Genomic DNA, 26,529 nt, shown 5'->3' on the forward strand with positions numbered 1-26,529 from the left:
ATAGTTTATAGTTCGCACTTTGCACTTCGTAATTTTATAGGTTTTGAGAAAATATATAATGGCCTGTGTAGTAGTCAGCCAAAGGGGTGCTGATGCAAACTACCAGAAACTGGTTGGTTTTTATAAAGAGTATTTAGGGTAGAAGCTTACAGATACCAGGCCATAAAGCATAAGCTACTTCCCTCACCAAAGTCTATTTGGAGCGATGGCTGCCGACATCTGCTAGGGTTCAGGCTTCTTGGGTTCCTGTGTTCCTGGGGCTTGCTTTACTCTGGGTTCAAGGTTCTTTTCTTCCTGGTGCTGGCTTCTCCTTCCTCCAGGTGCTGACTTCCTGGGTCTTCAGCATCAAACTCTAACATCAGAAAATTCCCAACTCTGTTCTTCGCCATGCCCTAATCATAACTCAATCATGCTCAGGTACAGATCAGATTACAAGCATAATCCAATATTTCTTTTTGAAATTCGTCAATTATATCAAACTGCTACAGCCTCTATCCATCATTGCAATGTCATGCAGGACAATTCCAAGGTCCCCCAAATGCCCCATGTTATACCTATTTTTCCCTCTTCCTCCCCTCAGAACCTATGGTGGCCAATGCATATCAATGATACAAATTCTTCCATTGCTTGAATAATAAGTCTACTTTAGTCCACAGTTGCATTTCCCCCTTATGTTTATTCATTCCTCAATCTTGAGGATTTTGATATTGTAGCCTTTTTATATTAATTTTGATATTGTCCTTGATAATCATTCCCTCCCCCTGCCCTGCCACCCTAACCCCATCCTGCTATTTTGCTGTCTGCGTCCACTCGCTGTGCAATCTTCCGTGTCTGTTTCCTTTGTCTTCTCTTCTCGTTTTCTCCTCTAGGCTTCACCAGCACTCGAACCTGGGGACCTGTGATGTGGGAGAGAGGTATCCTGTTGCCTGCACCCCATCTTGCCTTGACTCTCCCCTGTGCCTTTCTTTTTTTTGTTGTGTTATCATCTTGCTGTGTCGCTCGCTGTGTGGGCCTGGCATGCATTTACCAGGAGATTCCAGGAATCGAACCCAGGTCCTTCTGTGTGGCAGATGGAAGCCCAATCACTCAAGCCACATCCGCTTCCCTATAGTGTGTTTTAACTGCCTATTTTTTTGTATTTCTTCCTTGATCCACTATAAACTCTGAAAAACAGGCATCGTTTTAATTGTTTCGGAGTATTCAGACATTAGCCCAGTGCTCAGTATACCTTGAGTATGGTAGACCACAACCCATCCCCCCAGTAGGCATTATCTATTTTTTCTTTAGTGATCAAATCCCAAAGTTTAGCAGAGTACATAGTTACATATCATTAGAGGAAAACAATATCCCTAAACATGCTCGAAGCTGCATGTAGCCAATGAAACATGAGCAGAAATGATAGGTGTAACTTCCGAGTTGAGCCCTTAAAGGGAAGGGATGTGGTCTCTACTAGTCTCTCCTCCCTCTTGTTGGCTGGAAATGAACAAAATGGCAAGAGCTGGACCAGCCAAAGTGGACAAAAGAGAAAGTGCATGATGAGGGTGACAGAGCAAGTACAGGCTAGGTCTCTACTGACAGTGGAGCTGCCCTTAGTTTCCAGCCTATATGTAGAGAACTGAGAAATAATCAACTATCTTGTTTAAGCCATAGTCTTTAAGAGACTTTCATGCTAAATGTTTCTCAAATAATCACCACTCTATTAAACTTTAGAAACTGAACCATATTGGTAATATTCTATTACTTAACTCCATTTAATATTATTCTCTAAAACTTATACATATATTAAATATTCCATTTTTATTAATAAAATATTTCACAATTTAAAAATGGGGGTAAAATGAATTCCAAAGGATTATGTTATACATCTGCTTCCACAGGGGCCCAAAGTTCAAAATAAATTGAGTTCTTAAGGTTTGAGCAATTTTCTGATTCTAGACAACTTCTTTTCATCCAGAAATGTAACCAAAAAATTACTAATGTTTTAATTTAATTTAGTATTACTAAAAACTAACCTTTTTCATACAGTCCACATAATTATTGTACCGCAGAGTTCCCTGAGGAAATTCATCAGACTTCATAGGGAAATTAGAAACCACAAGCTTTTCAAGAACATGCTTAAGGTCCTCAAGATTTTCTCCAGTACAATTGGTGAAGAATGGGAGAAGAATTATAGCTTGATCCTAAGGAGCAATGAAGACATATGAAATTGTACCAGTTGTAGCTTATAGACCAATATAATACACAAAGTGTACTGCTTTCTAAAGACTGCAAATAAAGCACTAAACAGACTCTAAGAATGACTTTGGAATAACTACATCAAAACCTGCTTGATCCAATTCTGCAGTTTGGTTTCCATTCCAGAGGCAAGTCAGCGGATGCAGGCTATATAAGTGTAATTAGACAGGACAGTGTGTGCTGATTCTGTATGTTCTTTGTCTACAAATGAAGACTCAAGTAGAAACGTATTGGAAAAGTTTTGCATGGGAAGAACATCTTAAATTTCCTATGGGGTAATTTACAACCACCCCTTACAAAGCTGAGGACTTCATACCAGGCTTAAAAGGAACTAGGTGTTGTTTTCTGTCCCTTCCATGGCTGGTAAGTTCTAGGACTTCCTGATACTGATAAATGAGAAACCTCATTAATCACACAGAGCAAATAATTTCAAAGAACTATCTTCATTACCAGTAAAAAGATCCTTCTCATTGAGGCCACATTTTAATAGAGTTTAAAATCTACTTATCATAAGACTTTAAAACTAGCAGTCTTAAAATTATAATATTTATTAAGTTCTAGGCCTTAAAAATTACTAAGGAATTTTACATTGTTTATTAATAGAAAAATGAATACGATTTGAAGTTCATCATTCATTAGTGTTGCAATTCCAAAAAACGTCAATTTAAATCATATATATGCAAACATAACTGTTAATTCTTCCAAGTATGGTGATCTCATTGTGGTTATATTTTAAAAGAAACAGTATCTGCAGATTAGATAACATGATATTTGGGGTTTCTTCCAAGGGAATAGATGAGAGTGACTGTGCAATTGAAGCAAAATGTTCCCTGGACCAATAGTTATTAAAGCTGGTGACAGGAACACGAAATTTTATTGTATCAATCTCTCTGCTTTTGTACATTTGAAAATTTCCATAATAAACTAAAAAAACAGCATAAATACACAATGATACAACAAAAGGAAAATAATGGAAAATGCAATCTAAAAAAAACATCTTTTTTAAATCATTTACCTTTAAATGTAGACCCAACTTTGAATCAGCAAGTAGACTAGTGTACGTTCTAAAGACTTCAGAAAATGAACTGTGGTCTATATTAAAAGATACTGATGAATCAATCTAAAGGAAGGAAGATAAAAATGATACATTTCTATACAATATCCTTATTTACTTTAACACATTTTTCAAGTTTAAATTTCAAAATGTATTATAAATGTGTTCTTGTATTATAAATGTGTTCTGCTTGCTGAAAGTATTTTAAAGTAATAAAATAATGCATTCAAAGGTATAATAAAAAGATAAAATATAAGAAATGATAGTAGGTATAATAAATGATAATAACATACAACAGAAAATGTTATTTCAAAACGTGACTTAAGGCAATCAACAATCATCCAGTTAAGATTTTTCCTATTTATCAAACCAATATATTTTTGAAGGGACTTACATCACATTTTAAAAGATTACAGAGTACAAGACAATGAATACCTGTAAAATTTTTCCTAGTAAGGTCAGCACTGCTATCTTCCTTTCAGGAGGAGAATCTCTGGCCCACCACAGATCACACCTCTTCCAGTTTTGTAGAATTGCAGTCACAAGTTTCAAGCCTTGGTGCTTGTGACTGGTTCGATCTCTGAAGCTCTGATCTAACATTCCATTCAAAACAGCACTCACCTGAAACAATTTATGATGGAACAAAATAGTTTAATATTGAGACCAAAAAAACTAAGAAAATTTACTTTCATTTCAAAGCTATTCTTGGAAAATAAAGATGTTAATTCTGTGGCAGATGTTTATCTATTTCACGACTCTTCAAATTTGAAAACACCACTTTAATATGTACTTTTTCCCATATTAAGCATAAGAGGCTTCATTTTTCTCATCACTAAATTAGACCTTTGCAACTGGGCCTTTAGCAGAGACTGAATGCTTAACATGTGACCTGAACTGACCATCATAACCTGGGTGTTGCTGACTCAGAAGCTATAAAGTTAGGCGTGCACAGCAGCACTTCATCAGTTGGCAGTGGGAGACAGGGCTAGAGCAGTCCCTGAAGGCACAAGTAAGTTACATAAGGAAGGGCCCAAATGCCCATGGCCCCAACTCCTACCACATTACCTTCTCTTTCCCAGCCACAGCCATTGCCCAATAGGCTCATGAACAAAGTGGCCATTGAGGTAGGGACAGAGGTTAGGCATGGGCTCAGCAACATGGATTACCCCTCACCAAGGCTGACCTAGGTACTGCCACTGCTGAGTGCCCAATCTGCCAGCAGCTAAAACCAGTACTCAGTTACTGATATGGCACCATTCCCGGAGGAATGCTATCTGCATTCCAATCTGCTATCTGGTGGAAGGTTGATTACAGTGGACCACTTCTGTCACGGAAGGATTAGCATTTTGGTCTTACTAGAATAGACAGTTACACACTCAGAAATGCATATACATGCACATACACGCACACTCAAACACAGGCAAGAACACCCACAAGTATACTACATACATACACATACAATATATACCCACAAAATTCACTATCCTACATAGCTGTCCATTATATCGTTAGGCCTAGAGATTATGAGGGTATGAGGCAATAGGCCTAGAGATTATGAGGGTATGAGGCAATAGGAAAAAAATCAATGTTTCAATATACATTAATATCTAATAGCTACTGATAAAAGATATTTTGTTTTCTTTGACTTTGTTTTTAAACATTAGGAAGAACATTAGTTAACTTTTGGAAAGTAATCTTTTTTTAATGAAATATTTCAGAAATAAAAGAAAATATTTCAGAAATACGGCATTTCTTTTAGAAGCATTATACAAGAAAATATCTACTTAAAAGAAAATTTCAGTACCATTTTGGGATTATCCACTGATGATTTCATGAGTTCCAACACAGCAATGTCTAGATTTTTTAACAATTCAGCATTGATAGTTTCTGAGAACAAGCTATAGAAATACTCTCCATGAGAGAAGCTGATGGTATTTCTCTGTGACCATGCCAAAGATGGCTTGGACAATACAGCTGTGTTCAGGAGAAGATTCAAAAGCCGCTCACACTGTGAAGAAGACAGAAAATTTAAGATGACAAGAGTATATACTCTCACATGCTATAGAAAGACACCCTGGATAGTAAAGTCTAAAGAGAGCCTGACATATAAAGGCCTGTGTTCAGTTTTAAAACTCTAAAAAGTACTGAAGAAAAAATCACATACATTTCAAATAGCCTCAATTTTCTATGCTTCATTTTGGAAAAGAAAACTTCCCTGACTCATATTTCTCCCAAATTTCCAGAAAATCTTTTTGTTTTGAGCAAGAGTCTAGTAAGGGGGAGTATTTTTAGAAAACTTAAACATGTAATCTGTCCACATTAAGAGGGCAAAGAGGCAAAGAAAAGGTTTGAAGGAAGAGGGAATGGAATTAACACACAGGACTGCCTGGGGGCTCTCTGCTACAATAGCGGTAGTTTGAGGCTAGCCCTGCACAGTTCAAAAAGCCATAAAGTCATTTTCTGCGGTGCCTCAGATGATTTTAGAATTACCCTCTAGAAGCCCTCTCAAATCATCCATCGAATAATCACCATGGACAGAGGAAGAGGCCATTTCACTTTATATTCACAAAATTGTCTCTGCCTAAAATCCTTTCAGCAAAAAAGTAGGATAGAAGAAACTTCAATATAAGAAGAATGTTGCTCTACTTCTTTATAAAGAAAAATAAAATAAAATAAAATCTTTTGGAGAGTCAGCTCATATAAGTCATCTGCAACATCTAAAGCAGCTAAGACTTTATCCACCTAAATTCCACTGCTTTTAGAAACACATTGCAAATTAGTTATTTATTTCTATCATTAGAATACAGTATCATATAGTTTAGGAGTTCTTAACCTTTTTTGTTCCATGGACCCCTTTGCCAGTCAGGTGAAAACCACGGACTCCTTACTAAGTCCACACTATAATATAATGTGCATTATTTAATAAATATATCACACCTGCACCAACATGTTCCCACAAAAATAATGCTTTTTTGAATCTTCAGTTCAGGCTCAAGGACTCCCTGAAATCCGTGGATACCCGGTTAAGAACTCCTGATGTAACTATTTTTCCTACCAGTCCTCCAAAAGCAAACGCCAACTCCAGAAGTCCCCTGGCCAACTGCTCACAACTGGCATCTAGTGTAGGAAGGCAATGTCCTTCATCTCCAGGTACAATGCCTTCATAAACGAGGGAAAGAAGTTTTGTGCCAATAGAATGATGAAGATCTGCAGACTAAAATTAAGTCAACAGTGAAATGCCTAGCAAAGAAACACTTTGTTGAAAAAGCAATTTAACAACTTCTTTCATTAATTAAAAAATCTGTGTCAGCTATTACTGACAATATAAAATTATCTTCCAAAGTACAGATTTGGGGAAAAAATTAACTAAATGTTGCTTTAAAAGCTATCTCTTCATTTATGTTGCCTGGACACAAAGGTACAGTGGCAGTTAGTCCCTGAAGTTCTTCAGAAGGATACACCGGAAATATTTAAATGTCCTCTCTTTTCCTTTCCTTTCAGCTCTACTAATTTTTATATTTACTTCATTTTTATATTCTAAAAAACACCTAAATGAATGGAATAAGGATTTCTGTAATTCTCTTTTCAGAATGCTCTGCACATAAAAGATATTTAATAAAAGTATAGACTAATCAATATAATAAAGATAAAAAGAACAATAAAAACAAATTGGTTATGAAGGGTTTACCTGAGATGGTAATATAACATGCAAAAACCCAGCTTTATGAAGTTGTTTACATGCTGACACAAGAGAAGCTAGCTTGGTCCTATGTGAGTGAGCATCAGGATTATACAAGTCAACTGCACAAAGTTCCTCAATGCTGGTCATATGAGAAAACAGAAAGAAAACTAGTTGGGGTCTGATCTCATTAAATTATCAGGACACAATGAAAAATTGTGTGTTCTATTATAAATATATTTACCCAGTACTCAAATTCACTAACATGGTCCTGGAAAGCATACACAGGCTAACACCAAATAAAGTTCAAATATGCTAATCTAGCCATGGAAATCAAACATGTTGCTAAACCCATCAAACTTGGTCCAGGAAAGGCATTTGTTTTATTTTGGTTTTGTTTTTTTTAAAGATTTATTTATTTATTTTATTTCTCTCCCCTTTCCCCTCCACCCCAGTTGTCTGTTCTATTTGCTGCATCTTCTTCTTTGTCCGCTTCTGTTGTTGTCAGCAGCACGGGAATCTGTGTTTCTTTTTGTTGCATCATCTTGTGTCAGCTCTCTGTGTGTGCAGTGCCACTCCTGGGCAGGCTGTACTTCCTTTCGCGCTGGGTGGCTCTCCTTACGGGGTGCACTCCTTGCGCATGGGGCTCCCTTATGCAGGGGACACCCCTGCGTGGCACGGCACTCCTTGCGCGCATCAGCGCTGCACATGTGCCAGCTGCACACAGGTCAAGGAGGCCCAGGGCTTGAACCGCAGACCTGCCATGTGGTAGACGGACACACTAACCACTGGGCCAAGTCTGCTGCCAGGCATTTGTTAAATATATAATTTTCAAGCAACCTGTCAAGCTCATTTGCACTGAACATCCCATCAATGAGATCCTTTACTTCAACAGTGGGGCTCCATTGGCCCACTGTGCCCAGTTATGGAGACACAGGGAAGCACAGTGGTTTTAAAGCTGACAGAAAGTAGGAAACCCATGCCTGCATTTGTGCAGGAAACCCGCACCTACCTTTGTGTGGTTATCTTTTCCTTAAGGTGCATCTCTAAGATGTCCCTGTGTGGAGACTTGTCCAGGGCTCTCATCAGGTTCACACAGACAGTGGGAAGATGACTCATGACTTGAACATCACCCACGTTGAAGCCTATGCTTGAGGGTTCACACACTGTCTTCACCAAGAGCTTCATAAAATGCATGGTAAGCAAGTCCTTGCCAAGGAGCTGAAGAAGATGGTTTGAGACAAACACCATTCATTAGTCAACATTTATGTTTTCCAGGGCCAAATACTAATCTTAAATTAACACAGCAGCAGGAGTGACCCTACCTTGCATACTTCGGGGGAGATAATGAGCAGTGTGGTGGTGAATTCCATGATCCGGACCACAACTGTGCATTTGCTATAATTATATCCTTCTCTCTCTTGTGGGCTAGGTGTGTTACCTGTTGCCCCAGTGCCAAAGCACTTTTCTGCTGCTGTAATATCATGCATAGAAATGCTTTCTACAAAGAATGCCACTGCTTTCAAAAGTGAAGATTGTGCTGCAGTACCTAGAAATAATTACATTAAAATATCATCACATAAGTCCTTTTGTACAAAGAAGTAACATTAAGATCAATGTGAAACTTCAGAAAAATTTTAAGTATTTCAACAAAATAAAGTTTAATAAAAAGCTGACTAAAATGGTGGTTATTTCTTCTAATTTCAAAATAAATACCACCCAGATAAAATCCTATTTTGGACTCATATAATGAAAACACAGCTATGACAGTTTAAAGTTTTAAGAATCCCAGAAAAGATCACATTCACTGAACTAATTCATTCCTGTGAGTGTGGGACCCTGTGGATGCATTAGATTCAGTTAAGGGACCTTTTGATTAGACCACTTTATGGGCCTTTGATTAGACTACGTAAGCGAGGCATGACCCAGGTTGGGTCTCCACCCTCTTGCTGGAGGCTTATACAAGCTGAGACTGAAAGCACAAACAGAGAAAGACAGCTACCATTTTACCCTGCCAACAGAGAAGCTCCATGATCACCTACAGTCGCAGAAAGACAAAGAAGCCCCAAGAGGGAGAGGGGTGGGTCTCAGAGGCTGGAATCAGCAGAACGCAGAGGCATGGAAAGAGGCCCCTGGGAGTATACAGGCCCACAGAGCAGCTTGAAGCCGACAGGGAAAGCAGCTTAGATGAGAAGGCAGAGACCCAGCTAGTCACCATTTTACTTTGCCACAAAGCAGGGTCCACAATCTGCCAGCAGCCAACCCTGGTGAGACAGCATCTTTGATGATGCCTTGATTTGGACATTTTCATAGCCTCAGAACTGTAAGATTTTCCCCTGATAAATCCCATTATAAAAGTCAACCAACCTATTTCTAGTATTTTGCTCCCAACAGCTTTATCAAACTAAAACAACACCTATGGAAGATCGAGCTTTGACTTCATAGACTTCTTATGGTACTATAAATTAATATGACCTTTTAAAAGGGCAACTGAGATCTCATACAAAAAATTTAAAGTGTTATTTATAATTTAAGAGCAAATACTGTTTTTTTTAAAGTTTCACGATTTAAAAAATCTATCCTTCTAAGAATCTCAACTTTTCTTGAAACTGTATAAAATCTGTAATCCTGATCCCTAGCGTGCACACCCACACATGCCCTCGCACAACATGCACATATGCACTCGTGCACAGATATAGATGCACTCACACGCACATGTATGTGCACACGGACATACATTCATGCACCCATGTGCATGCACACGCATGCTACACCCATTACACCCAGCTTTTACCATCCTCAAACTAAAAATAAGATAGCCGGGTCCCTTTCTTTCAAACTCTCATTATACAGAGTTCATCTCTGATGGAATTAAAGAGAATGACAGGTCTCACCACCATAAAGCACTAAAGTGGCTGCTTTGTCTGTTACAAATCTTTAAAATAATAGGACATATTTTGAGTGATGTATTAGTCAGTCAAAGAGGTGCTGATGCAAAATATCAGAAATGGGTTGGTTTTTATAAAGGGTATTTATTTGGGGTAGGAGCTTACAGATACCAAGTCATAAAGCATAAGCTACTTCCCTCACCAAAGTCTATTTCCACATGTTGGAGCAAGATGGCTGCCAACATCTGTGAGGGTTCAGGCTTCCTGGGTTCCTCCCTTCCAGGGCCTTGCTTCTCTTCCCATGGTGGACTTACTTCCTGGGGCTGCAGCTTAAGGCTTCAGCATCAAACCCCAACATCAAAAACTCTCAACTCTGTCCTTTGCCATGCCTATTATCTGCGAGCCCCCACTCCCTAAGGGACGGGTCCTCAATGCCCTACTGATAGAAGAGGTTTACTTGATAACTTAGTCAAGTAATCCAATATAATCTAATATGCCCAGAGGACAAGATCATTTTACAAACATAATCCAATATTTCTTTTTGGAATTCATCAATACTATCAAACTATACAAGTGGCAACTTTCGGTTCAGTCCATGAGAAAGGATTTTGATGAGATTTCAGAAAGTTAAAATATCTCTGGTCAGAGACCCTCAAACCAAAGACGTACACTGTCACTATATGACAGGCAGCTCCAGGTACATCATCCCAAGAAACATATCTCCAAAGAGCAATCGTCTGCCTTTCTGGATCTCATTTAGGTCACTAAAAAGTGGTAGCCTGCCGTTATCTGTCTTCCCAATATGAGCTAAGAAGCACAAACAAGATTCTACTTTGCATTCTATCCTCTGTAAGCAACACGATTACTACCATTCTACTATACAATGCTTAAGGAACAAGAAAAATGCACTCTACATAGAAGCATACAGCCTCATCACAGGATGAACTCTTTTAATGTACTATATTGCAAACTAAAACCTCAAATGTATATTTTATAAAAAGGTCATCTAGAACCAGTGAACATGGCAAAAGGAAAGTACAAGCTTTGGATGGGTTTTGTAACCTTCATTTTGGCATCCATATCATACTCCCTCATTGTGAGATTAAATGAGAATGCAGGCAAAGCACTTCACATAGTAATAAAGTAAAGATTATTATTGGGACTGGTAGCAAGCTGTCAATCACATGCCCCACGGTTCCGCAGGACTAGGAAAGGCTCGTTCGGCATCTGCACTGTGCCTACCCAGGAGCTCAAGCACGCAGACAGTCTTCTCTTGGATGAATGTGTTGTAGCACTCCAGTGCTGCCAGAAGCATGTCCATCCACTGTAGAGCAGCTCGGAGACTAAAAGGCCCTGGCAGGTGGAGGAGGGTCGGCTGAGCAAGGATGCCTGATAGATGCTCACGACCACTTCCTCCTCCTTCAAAGCTGTTTATAAGAAAGGAAATATCTTCTTTCTTAATAATATCATTCAGCCATAAAGAAGGGGACTTGTTGCCTTAAAAGGAAACAAGATTAAAAGATGCATGTAAATATTTTTCATGTAATTAATTTTCTTTAAACTAGTCGTCTCTAATTAAAAATGGCATCCCCTAATAATAAAAAACTAAAACTGGCATTATGTTAAAAATGTAATCAGACCAGACCAGGACTGGCAATACCACAATATTTCAAATACAGCGTTCTAGAAAAGTCCCACATAAATTACCTAACAGAGCAGTAAAATCTCAAAAGGATAAAGGATAATTTTTTCACAATAGCACTTCCAGAGAAAGTTTCACTATAATTACTGCCAAGAAAGTATTTTTACCAAAAGCTACTCTCTTCAGCTCCTTTAAAAGTTATTCAGAGTAGCTATCTTAAACATAATACCCTTTCCCCTGCCTTTTTTCTTAAAACTTAACATTCCCTTTTTAAGTCACTCAGGGTTTTATCCTGGTCTACCAATTGCATCTCGGTTTCCTCATCTTTAAATGCAAACAAGAGTAGTATCTATCTCTTGGTTTGATGGAAAGATTCCAAGATTAATATTTGAAAAAGTGCTTAGAACAGCGTCTACTTAGTACAATGTTTGTTTTTTAAAAAAGTGTCAAATGACCAATTTTATAAAAGCTATCATTCTTTTTATAAGTTAAAAAAACATTAAAATTGTATTTCGTATCCTCTGAAACCAGTGGTTCTGAAAAGGTAAAATTATTCTGATTGTAATGAAGTTAGAGAAGTATCTGAAACAGTAATGTATTTTTTTCTTTTTTTAAAAGATTTATTTATTTATTTCTCTCCTTCCCCCCCCCCCCCCGGTTGTCTGTTCTCTATTTGCTGCATGTTCTTCTTTGTCCGCTTCTGTTGTTCTCAGCGGCACGGGAATCTGTGTTTCTTTATGTTGCGTCATCTTGTTGTGTCAGCTCTCCGTGTGTGCGGCACCATTCCTGGGCAGGCTGAACTTTCTTCCGCGCTGGGCGGCTCTCCTTACAGGGCGCACTCCTTGCGCGTGGGGCTCCCTTACGCGGGGAACACCCCTGCATGGCACAGCACTGCTTGCGTGCATCAGCACTGCACATGGGTCAGCACCACACAGGTCAAGGAGGCCCGGGGTTTGAACTGCGGACCTCCCATGTGGTAGACGGACGCCCTAACCACTGGGCCAAGTCCGCCGCCCAGTAATGTATTTCTGATGTATTCGGATGTTTTTCTATTGTGTCAAAAAATGTCTATCACAAGCTATGTAAGAAAAAATCAAATCAAGAACATGTTTTGATTGTCTTAGAAAGCTATATTAAACATACCATTATTACCACTAAGGAAAGACAAAGAAAATAAAACTATAATAATGAGCGAAAAACAATAAGGTATTTAACTTTTACATTAAGGGCTAGCTAAGAGTGATAGAAGGTCATATAGAAAGGACACAGAAAGACACAGCTGGAGAGAACAAGGCAAGGAGGCATCGGCAAAGAGTGAGACAGACTGAGCAAGGCAGGAAAGCACTGGCAGACAGTGGGGCCCCTCGCACCCCATTTCTTTCTCATGAATGACAGCTGGTGCTTTCATTCGTGAGATCTGGTCGTCTGTTTTGTGTTTGTATGCACCTGTGGCTTTCCATCCAACAGGTTCACAGTCACCCTGAGTGTCAGCATTCAGCAGTGACCAGGAAGCCCCTTCAGATGTCCTGAAGCATGGCTTAGGACCATGCGCACGTCTGTCACCACAGCCTCCTGGATCTGTGGGCTCTTGTACCCAGCACCCTCACGAACAGGGCACACCTCCTGAACACAGGATCTTGGCTGTAGATATACCTAACACTGTCTCCGAAAACCACTGAGGAAAAGGTACAGAGGAAAGAGACAGGCAGGTACACACTTGAAGGACACAGAAGTGGTAGTCTAAAGAAAGCTTCTTAATTTTACACAAATTATATGTTGGTAGAAGGACAAGGTTCATCCTTTATTTAACAAAAACACTTCTGAGAGGTAAATGAAGCTCTACTTCATTCAAAATACACAAAGTTCCTATTATAGGCAATTGAGAAGAGTGGAAGAGTAGAAATAAATTTCTGGAATCAGTAAAGTTGACATCACCGGAGATTGTGTACATTAGAAAAAGGAGACCTAAGTGTGAGTCAGGGGTCTTCCAAAACGTAGCTCTAACTATATAATATCTGGGCATCAATTTCCTTTAAAATAAAGGAAAATATGCCCTCCTTCTCCCCTACGCTTAATTGAGTTTATAGAGTTGTCATGAGAATGAAATTACATAACATAATTTTAAAAAATTACTAAAAAGCAGTGGGAAGTGGATGTGGCTCAAGCAGTTGGGCTCCCGTCTACCATAAAGGAGCTCTAGGGTTTGACAGCCAGGGCTTCCTGGTGAAGGCAGGCTGGCCCACGCACAGTGCTACTCCACGCAGGTGTGCTGGCCCACATGGAGAGCTGATACAGCAAGATGACACAACAAAAAGAGACAAAGAGGAAAGACAATGAGAGAAGCAGCAGGCCAGGGAGCTGAGGGAGCGCAAGAGAACGATCGCCTCTCTCCCACTCTGCAAGGTGCCAAGATCTGTTCCTGGACCTGCCTAATGAGAATATAACAGACACAGAAGAACATACAGCAAATGGACACAGAGAGCAGACAATGGAGGGAGGGGGGAGAATTAAATAAATAAAACTTTAAAAATAAAAATTAAAAAAAAAACAGTAAGCAAATGTTCTTTGAACAAATTTCTAAATCAAACATGCAATTATATATTTCTACTATAAATATAAAATTTAGTGTAGCACAAAAATATATATTTATAAGTGTATATAGTACATGGTAACAGTACAATTATAATATAATATACTGTATATAAACATATTATTCACTACATTCATTTAAATAATGGAAAGACCATGTTTTAAATAAGTCCATATAAATCACAAGTAGAAGCCAAAATCACTTTATAGAATATAAGAATCACCATACCTGGCAATAAAGGGACAAATTTGTAAAAAAGCTCTATGGATTTGTGTCGACATTCTGTCTGGGGCCTTCCACAATGGGCTAAAAGCCACATGACCATATCAGATAAACACAATGAGGACGCAGGTGGAAATCCTCTATATAGAAATAACACACTGTAATTAATACTTGTCCCCACTTGGAACATTTAGCATACCAAAGTCATCTAGAAATCACAAGTTCAATTTTACCACATGGCTATGAATAGTTGGCAACCTCATAACAGGGCATTCAAATTATTTTTAATGTATTATCATTAGAATATATACTAATAATCAAAATATCATAAGTTAATTGGGACCTAAAGGCTGCCTGATTACATTTTTTTTCAATTGGAGGAAAAAAGTCAGAAAACATTTCCTGAAAGTAAAGCACCAACCATTTTCGGGTTTCCATTTCAATGTACCTTAAAACAGAATGGGGTTTAAGACCTAAAGCAGCGGTTCCCTGCACCAGCTTCATTGGCATCAGCTGTGACCGTGTGAGAAATGCAAGTTCTCTGGCCCTGACCCACACCCGAGGGTGGGGCCTGGGGGTCCTTGTTTTAACTCCAGACCTCCAGGTGCTTCTGAGGTATGTTAAACCACAAGGACCAATGCTCTGAAGAGATGCCATAACTCTTGGCAGAATCTGGAAGAATCAACTTCAAAATAACAAGTGCTCTTCTCCAGAACATATTAATGAAGTCTCTAAGGGATGATTCTCCTCCTCTCCAGAAGGGGCACCACCAGCACAGACACTAGACACACCCAGACTTCTGTGAAGACTGGAAGGTGCTGCTGCACTCCCCCCACCCTGTCTGAGATTAAACACTGTACTGAGTCCTCCAAGACAGACGTGAGAAAGAAGACGGAGAACAAATGGCAATAAGCCAGAAGCCTCGGCTTTAAGCAGCAGCTTCATTTCACTCATTTCATAATTTCATAATTACAATTATGGCAAAATCCTTTTATTTCACTACTTTGGCATTTTAAAAAAATATTTTATTTATTTTTTTGATTCTTCTATTTTATTTTTTCTTCCCCTCCCCCACCTTACTGTTTTTGCTGTGTGATTTTCTATATTTATTTCTCTTTTTTTTTTGGAACCTATTGCAGTTTTATTTATTTGTAAATTTTTATATATATATATTTTTAAGTTAAAGTTAATAGATCACAAGGAATGTTACATTAAAAAACATTAAAAAAACAAAAACCATAAGAGGTTCCCATATAACCCACTCCCCACCCCACCACCACATCATTTTTGTAAATCGTATTTTTTTTGAAGATACATAAATCACAAAGAAAAATGTTACATTAAAAAATATAAGAGGTTCCTGTATACTCCCCACACCCCCACCCCACTCCTCCCACACCAACAACCTCCCCCATCATTGTGGCACACTCATCGCACTCGGTGAACACATCTTTTTGTCTTCTCGTCTCGTCGTTCTCTAGGATTCACTGGAATTTGAACCTGGGGACCTCTGATGTGGAAAGAGGTTCCCTGTCAATTGTGCCACCTCAGTTCCTGGTCTCTACTGCGCTTCACCTTGACTCTCCCCTTCGCCTCTCTTTTGTTGTGTCATTACCTTGCTGCATGCCTCACTTGTGTGGGCACTGGCTCACCACGTGGGCACTCAGCTCGCCATGCGGGCACTGGCTCACCATGTGGGCACTCAGCTCGCCGCACAGGCACTCGCATGGGCACTCGGCTCACCACATGGGCACTCAGCTCACCACGTGGGCACTCGGCTCACATGGGCACTTGGCTCACAGCATGGGCGCCCATATGGGCACTGAACTCACCATATGGGCACCTGGCTCACCACATGGACACTTGGCTTACCACGCGGGCACTCAGCTCACCACGCAGGCACTGGCTCACCACACAGGCACACTTTCTCTTCTTCTTTTTCACCAGGAGGCCCCAGGGACTGCAACCAGATCCTCCCATATGGTAAGTAGAGGCCTTATCAATTGAGCCACATTTGCCTCTCTTCAGCATTTTTTTTTAAGATTTATTCATACCGTCCCCCCAGTTGTTTGTGCTTGCTATCTGCTCTCTGTGATTGTTCACTGTGTGCTCTCTGTGTCTGCTTATCTTCTTTTTAGGAGGCACCAGGAACTGAACCTGGGACCTTCAATGTGGGAAGAAAGCACCCAATCACTTGCACCACATCCACTCCCTGCTTGTTGTGTCTCTCGTTGTGTTTCCTCATTATGTAATCTAGTTGTGTCATCTTGTTTCGTCAACTTTCCATGCCATACTGTTGCAATAGCTTGCTGTCTTGCTCATTTTCTTTAGAAGCTACCAGGAACAAAACCCAGGATCTCCCATATAGTAGGCAAGCACCCAACTGTTGAACCACATTCGCTTCCCTACTTCAGCATTCTAACATTTCATTTCTTTTTTTTTCTTTAATTAATTTATTTTTGTTTACTTCTCACCCCCCACCATTCGCTGTGTGTTATTTTGTGACCGCTTCTATCCTTATCAGCAGCACTGGGATTCTGTGTTTCTTGTGTTTCTTTTTGTTGCATCATTTTGCTGCGTCGGCTCTCCGTGTGTGCGGCGCCATTCCCCGGCAGGCTGCACTTTCTTTCACGCTGGGTGGCTCTCCTTACAGGGCGCACTCCTTGTGCATGGGGCTCCCCTCCGTAGGGGACACCCCCACATGGCACGGCACTCCTTGCGTGCATCAGCACTGGGCGTGGGCCAGCTCCACATGGGTCAAGGAGGCCTGGAGTTTGAACGGCGGACCTTCCATGTGATAGATGGACGCGCTATCCATTGGGCCAAGTCTGCTTCCCGACATTTTATTTCTTATACCTTAAAATTTACTGCAAAATAGTTCATGCGTATTCTAGGCAAATAATTCCACACAAAATTCCTATTCAAAATTAGCATAGGTAAAATTAAATGCCTCACAGTTACAAAACTAATTTTCAAATTGTATCTACTACCTTAACCAAGATCAAATTTACACCTTAAACCATTTCAAATATAAAGCTTTTCAACTTCTTCGGGAAACAAATTCATCATATTTTTCCCATTACTTGTCTAGAAAAATAACTCTGCATTTCCACACATTCTTCCTAGACTGTTCTTTACTAGCTGAGAATAGTTTTCTATTGGGGAAAAAAAATAGAAAAGGAAGTAATATCACCTACCGTGGCAAACGTCGTCTTTTTGCTTTGTTTAAAGAAACGTGCTTCTTTTCAATGATGCGCCTTAGGTGATCAATGGCATCACAACACTGTTGAATTGTACCTGTTCTCAAGTACAAAAAAGATATTTCTGAAGAAGCTATATAGCTAATTATTATTATTATAAATTTATTGCATTAGCCTGTACATGTAGAAAGTTTTAATAAAAATGTAAATTTAATATCCTTTTTGTCTCTCAAATACAAAATTTAAATAAATGAGGTAGACTGCATGTCCAAAAACAATTAAAAACCCATACTTAAAAAGACTATAGGGTAAGTACAGTCTGATGGCAACCAGAAGGGCACACACACTCACACACACAAACTCATTGTATTATCACTTAACTAAAAACTTTATTATCAACATCCATATCTGGTCAAAACATGGCTGCATATAATGGATTAGAACTGGAAGAGACTTTTTAAGTATTACAAAACCCATGGGCCAGACCAGAACCTGTATACCTCAACATAAAGCTATTACTTAAGAAATGATCTCCCCTTCTGATGTAGGTTAAACTATATTATATTTTCATAATATAGACACTGTAGAGGGAGAATAGAAAAGGTATAATAGAATCATCCCAGAAGTCTATGGTCATCCCAGAAAGGAGTCTTATGCAACTTATTTTGACCTCTGCCACTGAGAAATAGCTTTCTTGCTATGGTTTTTAAATATGGCAGTGATTGCAGAAAGAGTAAAGTTTCATCTGTTGAGGAAATTCACCTCTGTGGAATGTTAAGACAAACAACATAATTTTAAACCTAATGATGGCAAGGACTAAATTTTAAGCATCTCTGGCCACAGTAAACTATCAACATGAATGATGAGAGATCACAAACTGTCTTAAAACAAAAACAAAAACAGAAACCAAAATCTGATTTAGTGAAAAACAGGTCCTGCAACCACATGGACATGAGGTCTAAATAAGTCACTTAGATTCTCTGGCCTCTGGGCGCTCACTACGTGGGGACCGAATGGCGAGATTGCTAAGAATTCTTCCAGCTCAAATAGCTATGATTATCCTAATAGTTTCTGGACAGAATTTAACTTTGAAGATATCATTTATTACCCCCTTAGCTACTTTAGCCCATTTCTGGCTTAATACTTTATATTACTCCTCAACTATGCCTGAAATAGCTTTATCATTATCTTGCAACAAGACCTACTTTTCTAAATGTTCAGAAGTGATTTCAGAGACAATGATCACATCTCAGTGGTTATTATACTCATCTTTCTACAACAAAGTACGAGCTGTAATTTTTGTATTTTGTGCCAACATAGTGATTGATTAGCATCATCAGAACTTCATAATAAAACTGTCCCACCAGCCCTGGGCAGGGTCTCCAATGAACCAGGGGTCAAGCTTAGTGATGACCGGGGGTGTATGGCGAGTCAGGAGGATGAGCTAATGGAAGGCGCTTTTACAGACTGGATAGGCACTAAGGGGATATATGTCCTCTTCACATTTATCACTCCAAATGGGAGACTTGAGAAAAGAAGAAAATATTATCTTATGAGAGAGCCACCTGAGACTTAACCCCAGAGCAGACAAGCTCTTAAAGACGTCTAAGGTAAACATAAGTCAGCATGAAAACAGAAAGCTTGGATAAAACATACCTAAAGATTTCTCATCTGTATGAGCTAAGGCCAGGCTTTCCATATATATAACCAAGGCTTCAAACACAAACTGTTCTACGAGAGACTCTTCTTCTCTGTAAAACAAAGAATAGTAAGTCTCACCTAAGAAAATAATAGAGCAGGATATCACAGAAAAACGTAATGTTAGAGAATACATACCTTAAATTCATTAAACAAATGCCTCAAATATTTTAAAACATAAAACAACCTAAAATATTTCTCTAAGAAGAAAATCTCAAGAGCAGAGGAGGCTAAGTCAACAAAAACTAAAAGAGGCAACACTGGCTTCCTCTCTGCCCATAAGTATCCCTCCTCCTTCTATGTCTGTGTAATTATTCACAGAGCATGACTTTAGAACCATCGTTCTGATCACAATTTTACACAGCTCATTAAAATTAAATGTAGTAGAAAATAAGATAGATCATATCCACATTCTTTTAAAATAAGTGAATTTTAAAAGCTTGTTCAACCTATCTAAAAATAAGTCACACAAAGAATAAACTCTAAGCCTTTTACCAGTCTAGCCCGTACATGTAGATAATTAATTCAATTAACAATGTTCGTGGCCCCCCTATGTATACAGAGCAGTAATGTAAGCTGATGGGAAGTTCAAGGCACCAAAGGACTTAAAATTATGTTGCAGAGGCCAGCTCACTCACTGTAAAATCTATTCCTCAATAACACAGGATAGTAAATCATTAACTACAAAATGTCTGATATAGGTAACGAGTTCCATAGGAGTTCAGAGGAAATGAAGAGTATGAAACACCACGGTGCTGAAGTGCTAGATCACCGCATCACCCTACTGGGAAGGTAGCCTCTCATAGAACAGAGAGAACTGAAGCAAGGCTCAGAAGGATATGGAGGATTTAGAGCAAGAACTGTACACTGGTGTTTGCTTTGGTAGTAATATTATCTTAATTTTTTAAAAATTTGAATCCCAGGATCAGAGCCTCTCATAGTTCTACAAGCTCCATGCCTCCCTACTGTCTCTCACCCAGATCTGATATTGAGAATAAAGAATAGTACAAATAAATAAAACCAGCATGAGCAAAGACATAGAGGTTAGATGAAAAACACAAGGCCAGCAAGCAAACTGGCAAAGCTGGAAGAAATGATTTGGAGGAATAATTTATGATACAACTGCATAAGTCAATTGGAGTTGAGTTCTTGGAAGGCCAGGCTATGTACAATAGATATTACAGGTACCAAGAAACTAGTTAAAGTGTGTATATATAGAGATAACGTGACAAAATGGTACTCTAGAGTTGCACTCTCCAAACAGAGATGTGCAAAACAACTTATTGGCACAGAGAAAGGAAACATTAGAATTATATCATTCAACAGGCAAGATTTCAAAAAAATTTAGCTCACATGCACCCTTTCTCAAAAAGACCCTTGAAATGTGATCCAACAAATAAAAGCATATCCAAGAAAGAAGACAGGGAAAAGGAAATGGAAAGAAGTAAAAGGAATGCTCAAGAGGACAAAGCTGAGGAGATCCAGGATGACAATGTGGAACAGCCTGGGTGGACTAGCAAGTGGCTTGAGAAAGAGAGAGGTTGACAGCTGTTTCGACCAAGAAACCACTGCCTATTTATTTCTATGTCAACAGAAGGCCCAAGTGAACCCAGTCCAAATCCTTATCTGAATCTGGCTTATCACGACCATGTGCTCAAATTTCTTGTTCTCCTATGTATGTTCACTGGATCAGCTAACAATGCTCATTTCTGCCACAAGAAAACTTAGCTTAGACCTGCAGATGGGGATAGGCCACTGTGAGCCCAGAAGCAGAAATTAAACTGCAGCTCGCATCTTCTGATATCTTCTTCCAGATACTACCTGCTGGTCTACTTCATAGCCATCTCAAATGCCCAGCTTCTGGAGAGTCCTATTTCCTAGGACTGACTCTGGATCTCGTCTCTCTACTTACCGGCAAGGGGACCCTTGTAATCTCTCAGCGAAACCAAAGCCAGTCTCTGTTCAGTTTATCTTCTGGAATCCTTCACCTAATAGTGACAATGTTGCCCCTTTCCTGACACAGCTATCTCTGTGCTTACTATCAGCTTTCCAAAACTAAATAATATGTTGTTTAGAGACACATACCTAGATGTTAAACCAGAAGGGAAAGCAAGGGACTAAGTAACATAAAAGTCTTGTGGAGGAAGTGGACTTGGCCCAGTAGTTAGGGCGTCTGTCTACCACATGGGAGGTCCGCGTTTCAAACCCTGGGCCTCCTGACCCGTGTGGAGCTGGCGCAGTGCTGATGCGCGCAAGAAGTGCCCTGCCACGCAGGGGTGTCCCCTGCGTAGGGGAGCCCCATGCGCAAGGAGTGTGTCCCATAAGGAGAGCTGCCCAGCACGAAAGAAAGTGCAGCCTGCCTAAGATTGGTGCCGCCCACACGGAGAGCTGACACAAGATGACGCAACAAAAAGAAACACAAATTCCCATGCCGTTGACAACAAAAGAAGCGGACAAAGACGACGCAGCAAATGGACACAGAGAACAGACAACTGGGGTGGGGGGGAGGAGGAGAGAAAGAAATAAAAATAAATAAATCTTTAAAAAAAAAAGTCTTGTGGGATTAGCAAGGGGAGGATATGTGATTGGGAGGTTTCTAAAATACCAATTATATTCTATTTCTTAAACTAGATGGTAGGTATGCAGAAACTTGCTTTATTATTATTCTATAAACAGTACACATAGTTTTTAAAGTTCTTCTGTACGTATAGGTTTCATAATTTAAGAAACTAAAAAGAGAAAGACAGTGGCTTCAAATTATTTGCAAGTAGTTAATTTTCATACAAACTCCTATCTACTTGTCTTCTCTATCCCAACCAATTTCCTGAGAAAAGCTACATTGACTTCCCAATCATGTACCTCTGCTTCATAGCATTTATTTCAGGTATAATGATATATTTATCTATGTGATTGATTGATACATGCAGTCTTTCTGAAATGAAACCATCATAAAGAGACTATGTTTTTCTACCTCTGGCATTTGGCACACTACTTAGCACATAGTATTTTTAATAAATAAATAACGAGTAGATGAATGACAACCACTACTATCTTAGGGGAGAGACATCCTTTTCTTGGACTTCTGTGAGAGCACCTTTACTGGCATCCCAACCTACAGTCTTGTCCCACCCAAACCCAATCTCCATACAGTTGCGAGCCAGGAAGTAAATTTTAGGAGGAAATCTGACCACATCACTCCTCTAATCCAGGGACTCACCATCACTAGAGGTGATCCAAGCTTCTTAACTTGGCACACAAACCCCTCCTTGCCAGTTTCACTGCGCTACCTTCCATACCTCAAACTTGAGTCAAGGAATATAAAATTTCTTCATTTCCTCATAACCCATCCTATAGCCCATCTCCATCTCATCCCTTCAATCTGAAATGCCTTAGCTAATTTTCATTCAGCCTTTAAATCTCATTTCAAGTATAAATGCCACAAAGAAGACTTTCCTAACTGCCTCAGACTGGGTTAGAAACTCCTTTGTGTATCAAAAGGCCCCATATATGTCCTTCACTGCATTTAGAAGATTACTGTGTAATTACCTCTGTATGTGTAGATTCTGAACGTCTTGAGTGCAAACTGCATTTGAATTCATTTTTTAATCCCGAGCATGTAGTTACCTACTAAATGCTTGATGTGTGAATAAGTGGTTACATAAACACCCAGCCACTTTTAAAAATGACTACTAAAATTTTAAAAAGCTTCTTTTAAACTCTTCCCTGTCACATATCTCACTTACCTGAATTCCCTGTAGATATTGTTAAAAGCAAGTGCTGCTCCTAGCCTCTTGAAAGCACTGGGATGAAGTGCAAAGCTGTAGAGTCGCTTGAAAAGTGACTTGGTGTTCACTGGACTTTTTTCTTGCTGCTGTGGTGTTGTCTGCTTAATGGACCACTTTAGGAATTCTCGAATACATTGACCACAAAAATCTCTTAATGTACTGTCAATGGGATCCACAATACCATCCTGAAACAAACCAAGATGCCTTTACTGCTACTGTGAAATGACAACTGAATACATTTGATGTGCCTCAAAGCATTAACTAGATTACATTAAGATAATTAAGGGAAGCAGCCTTGGCCCAATGGATAGGGCATCTGCCTACCACATGGGAGGTCCGCGGTTCAAACTCCCAGCCTCCTTGACCCGTGTGGAGCTGGCCCACGTGCAGTGCTGATGCGCACAAGGAGTGCCCTGCCACGCAGGGGTGTCCCCCGCGTAGGGGAGCCTCAAGCTCAAGGAGTATGCCCCATAGGGAGTGCGCCCTGTAAGGAGAGCCGCCCAGCGCAAAAGAAAGTGCAGCCTGCCCAAGAATGGCGCTGCACACACGGAGAGCTGACACAACAAGATGAAGCAAGAAAAAGAAACACAGATTCCCAGTGCTGCTGATAAGGATAGAAGCAGTCACAGAAGAGTGTGCAGTGAGTGGACAGAGAGAGCAGACAACTGGGGGGGGGGGGGGGGGATGGGGAGAGAAATAAATAAATAAATCTCTGGAAAAAAAAAAGAGAATTAAAAAAAAAATTGAGACTGAATAAGACCAAAAGTTGGTTCTTTGAAAAGAAAAATAAAATTGACAAAGTTTTAGCTCGACTGACAAGAAAAAAAGAGAATACAAGTAAATAAAATCAGAAATGAGAAGAGGGACAGTACTACTGACCCTACAGACATAAAAGGTCTATAAGAGGACACCAGGAACAACCATATACCAATAAGTTAGATAACCTAAATGAAATGAACCAATTCCTAGAAATGTGCAAACTACCTACAATGACTCAAGATGAAACAGAACATCTCAACAAACCAATAACTAATAAAGAGATTGAAGCAGGAATCAAAAACTTTCCCAATAAGAAAAGCCCAGGACCAGATGACTTCACCAGTAAATTTTATCAAACATTCAAGAAGAATTATTATCAATCATGCCCAAAGTCTTCCAAAAAATTGAAGGAGGGAACACTTCCTAACTCATAGTGTGAGGCAAACATTACTAAAGCCAGATAAAGATACAAGAAAATAGCAGACAATATCTCTCATGAATAGTGATGCAAAAATTCTCAACAAAATACTAGCAAACTGCATCCAAAAGCACATTAAAAGAATTATACACCATGATCAAGTGGGATTCATACCAGGCATGCAATGGTGGTTCAACCTAAGAACATCAATTAATGTAATACACTATGTTAATCAAACAAAGGGTGGAAAACATACACCTGTCTCCACTGACGCAAAAAAAAAAAAAAGTCACTTAACAAAATCTAGCACCCATTCTTGGTAAAAAAATAAAATTAAAAAAATAAAGGACACTCAGAAAACTAGGAATAGAAGGAAACTTCTTCAATATGTTAGAGGGCTTATATGAAAAATTCACAGCTAATATCATACTCAATGGTGAAAGACTGAAAGTTTTCCCTCTAAGAGCAGGAACAAGGCAAGGATAACCACTGTCGCCAGTTATTCAATATTGTACTGGATGTTCTAGCTGGAGCAATCAGTCAAGAGAAATAAAAGGCAACCAAATTGGAAAAGAAGTAACACTTTCTTTATTTGCAGATATCTTATTTGCAGAAAATATTGAAAAATTTACTCAAAGCTCCTGGAACTATAATAATAAATGAGGGTAGAAGATCAACAAAAATCAGTAATTTTTCTATATACTAGTAATGAACAATCTGAAGAACAAATCAAGAAAAGAATTCCATTTAAAATAGAAAGTAAATGAATGAAATGTCTTTGCAGAAAAGGAAAAGCCAATCATTAAATTTATATGAAAGCACAAGGTGTCCCGAATAGCTAAAGCCATCCTGAGAAAGAAAAAAGTCGGAGGATTTACACTTCCCAAACTTAAAACTTATTACAAAGTCACTGTAATCAAAACATCATGCTAGTAGCAGAAAGACAGACATATAGACCAATGGAATTGAATTCAGAACTCAAATATCAACCCTCCCAATTATGGCCAACTGATTTTTGATAAGGGGGCAAAGATCATTCAATTCGTAAAAAGAAGTCTCTTCAACAAATGGTGCTGGGAAAACTGGATGTCCATATGCAAAAGAATGAAAGTGGACCCCTACTTCACACCATACACAAAAACCAACTCAAAATCAATCAAAGACCTAAATATAAGAACCAGACCTATAAAACTCCAAGAAGAAATCAGGGAAGTAGCTTCAGGACCTTATGGTAGGCTACAGTTTCTTAGAATTTATACTCAAAGCACAAGCAACAGAAGAAAAACAGATTAATGTGTGCTCATCAAAATTTAAAACTTGTTCTTTAAAGAACTTTCTCATGAAAAAAAACAAGAGTACAATAGTAATGGTAGTTCTATTTAGCATGTCGTTTTCTAAACTGGAGACTTTTATTCACGTGGCTACAGCCAGTTGTCCACTGTCCTGTCCTTTAGTTGGATGGTAATGAAGTCCCTCAGCTTTTACCTGGGAATGTCTTAATTCCTCCCTCGTTTCCCAAAGAACAGTTTTGCTGGATAGAGAATTCTTGCTTGGCAGCTTTTGCTTTCAGCATATAAAATATGTCATACTGCCACTTTTTTGCCTCCAAGGTTTTCAAATTGGCACTTAATCTAATTGAGGCTCCCTTGTATGTGACATGTTGCTTCTCTCTTGCAGCTCTCAAGGATTCTTTTTATCTTTGGTATTTGATAGTATGAATATAACATGGCAGGTTGTGGGTCTATTTGGGTTTATCCTGTTTGGAGTTTGCTGAGACTCTTAGATGTGTATATTCCTGTCTTCTGTTAAATTTGGGGAATTTTCTGCATTTTTTCTTTGAATTTTCTCTCTGATCAAAGCTTTGTTGTCCATCTACATTTATCTGCTGGCACTGTACTAATCCTTGCCACGCTCCACCTCAAGGGCATCCTGCAGGAACATACCCATAGCCTTGAGACATGGGAAAAAACCTGTCTTTGTATTGGTATCTGTTTCCTGACTCTCCTTTCAGCCCTTGATAAATGTAGTAACCTTTTCACATACCCAGAGTCTCTATTATTTCCTCTCTCCTAACTCACCTGCTGCCCTCCTTGCCCACCATCATCTTCTCAAGAAAGGAAAAAACTACCTTATGTGAGGAATTAAGTAGGTAAGGGATGGTCGCACTAGAGTTTAGAATTTAAAAACACCAAAAAATTTTTTAAAAAGTCAAAACCTATTTGGTTTTCTCTATACTGGCTAAAAATATTATTCTACACTGTAAGCTGTAATTGTCATGTATCTGCATAAATGTAGTGTGGGTCTGAGTAGCACTGTGTATGTGTGAGTGGCCCCACAGGTACCTTTATCCTCTAGTAGA

At 39.2% G+C, this 26,529-nt stretch overlaps 1 protein-coding gene across 1 annotated transcript in view; it reads right to left on the reverse strand.

The window, feature by feature from the left end:
* The window catches only part of PRKDC (protein kinase, DNA-activated, catalytic subunit), a 199,218-nt gene that overhangs the window by 100,438 nt on the left and 72,251 nt on the right, over positions 1-26,529 (reverse strand). Inside the window, exons 27-39 of the mRNA XM_058275516.2 lie at positions 22,952-23,178; positions 19,167-19,261; positions 17,508-17,607; positions 14,317-14,450; positions 11,099-11,353; positions 8,294-8,517; positions 7,981-8,189; positions 6,978-7,110; positions 6,345-6,503; positions 5,094-5,297; positions 3,725-3,910; positions 3,251-3,355; positions 2,013-2,180 (exon numbers count right to left, since the gene is read on the reverse strand). Of these exons, the coding sequence (XP_058131499.1) occupies positions 2,013-2,180; positions 3,251-3,355; positions 3,725-3,910; positions 5,094-5,297; positions 6,345-6,503; positions 6,978-7,110; positions 7,981-8,189; positions 8,294-8,517; positions 11,099-11,353; positions 14,317-14,450; positions 17,508-17,607; positions 19,167-19,261; positions 22,952-23,178 (2,199 nt within the window). The remainder of the gene's footprint in view (positions 1-2,012; positions 2,181-3,250; positions 3,356-3,724; positions 3,911-5,093; positions 5,298-6,344; positions 6,504-6,977; positions 7,111-7,980; positions 8,190-8,293; positions 8,518-11,098; positions 11,354-14,316; positions 14,451-17,507; positions 17,608-19,166; positions 19,262-22,951; positions 23,179-26,529) is intronic.

Source organism: Dasypus novemcinctus, chromosome 14 (genome assembly GCF_030445035.2).
Source record: "Dasypus novemcinctus isolate mDasNov1 chromosome 14, mDasNov1.1.hap2, whole genome shotgun sequence".
Taxonomy (NCBI): Eukaryota; Metazoa; Chordata; class Mammalia; order Cingulata; family Dasypodidae; genus Dasypus; species Dasypus novemcinctus.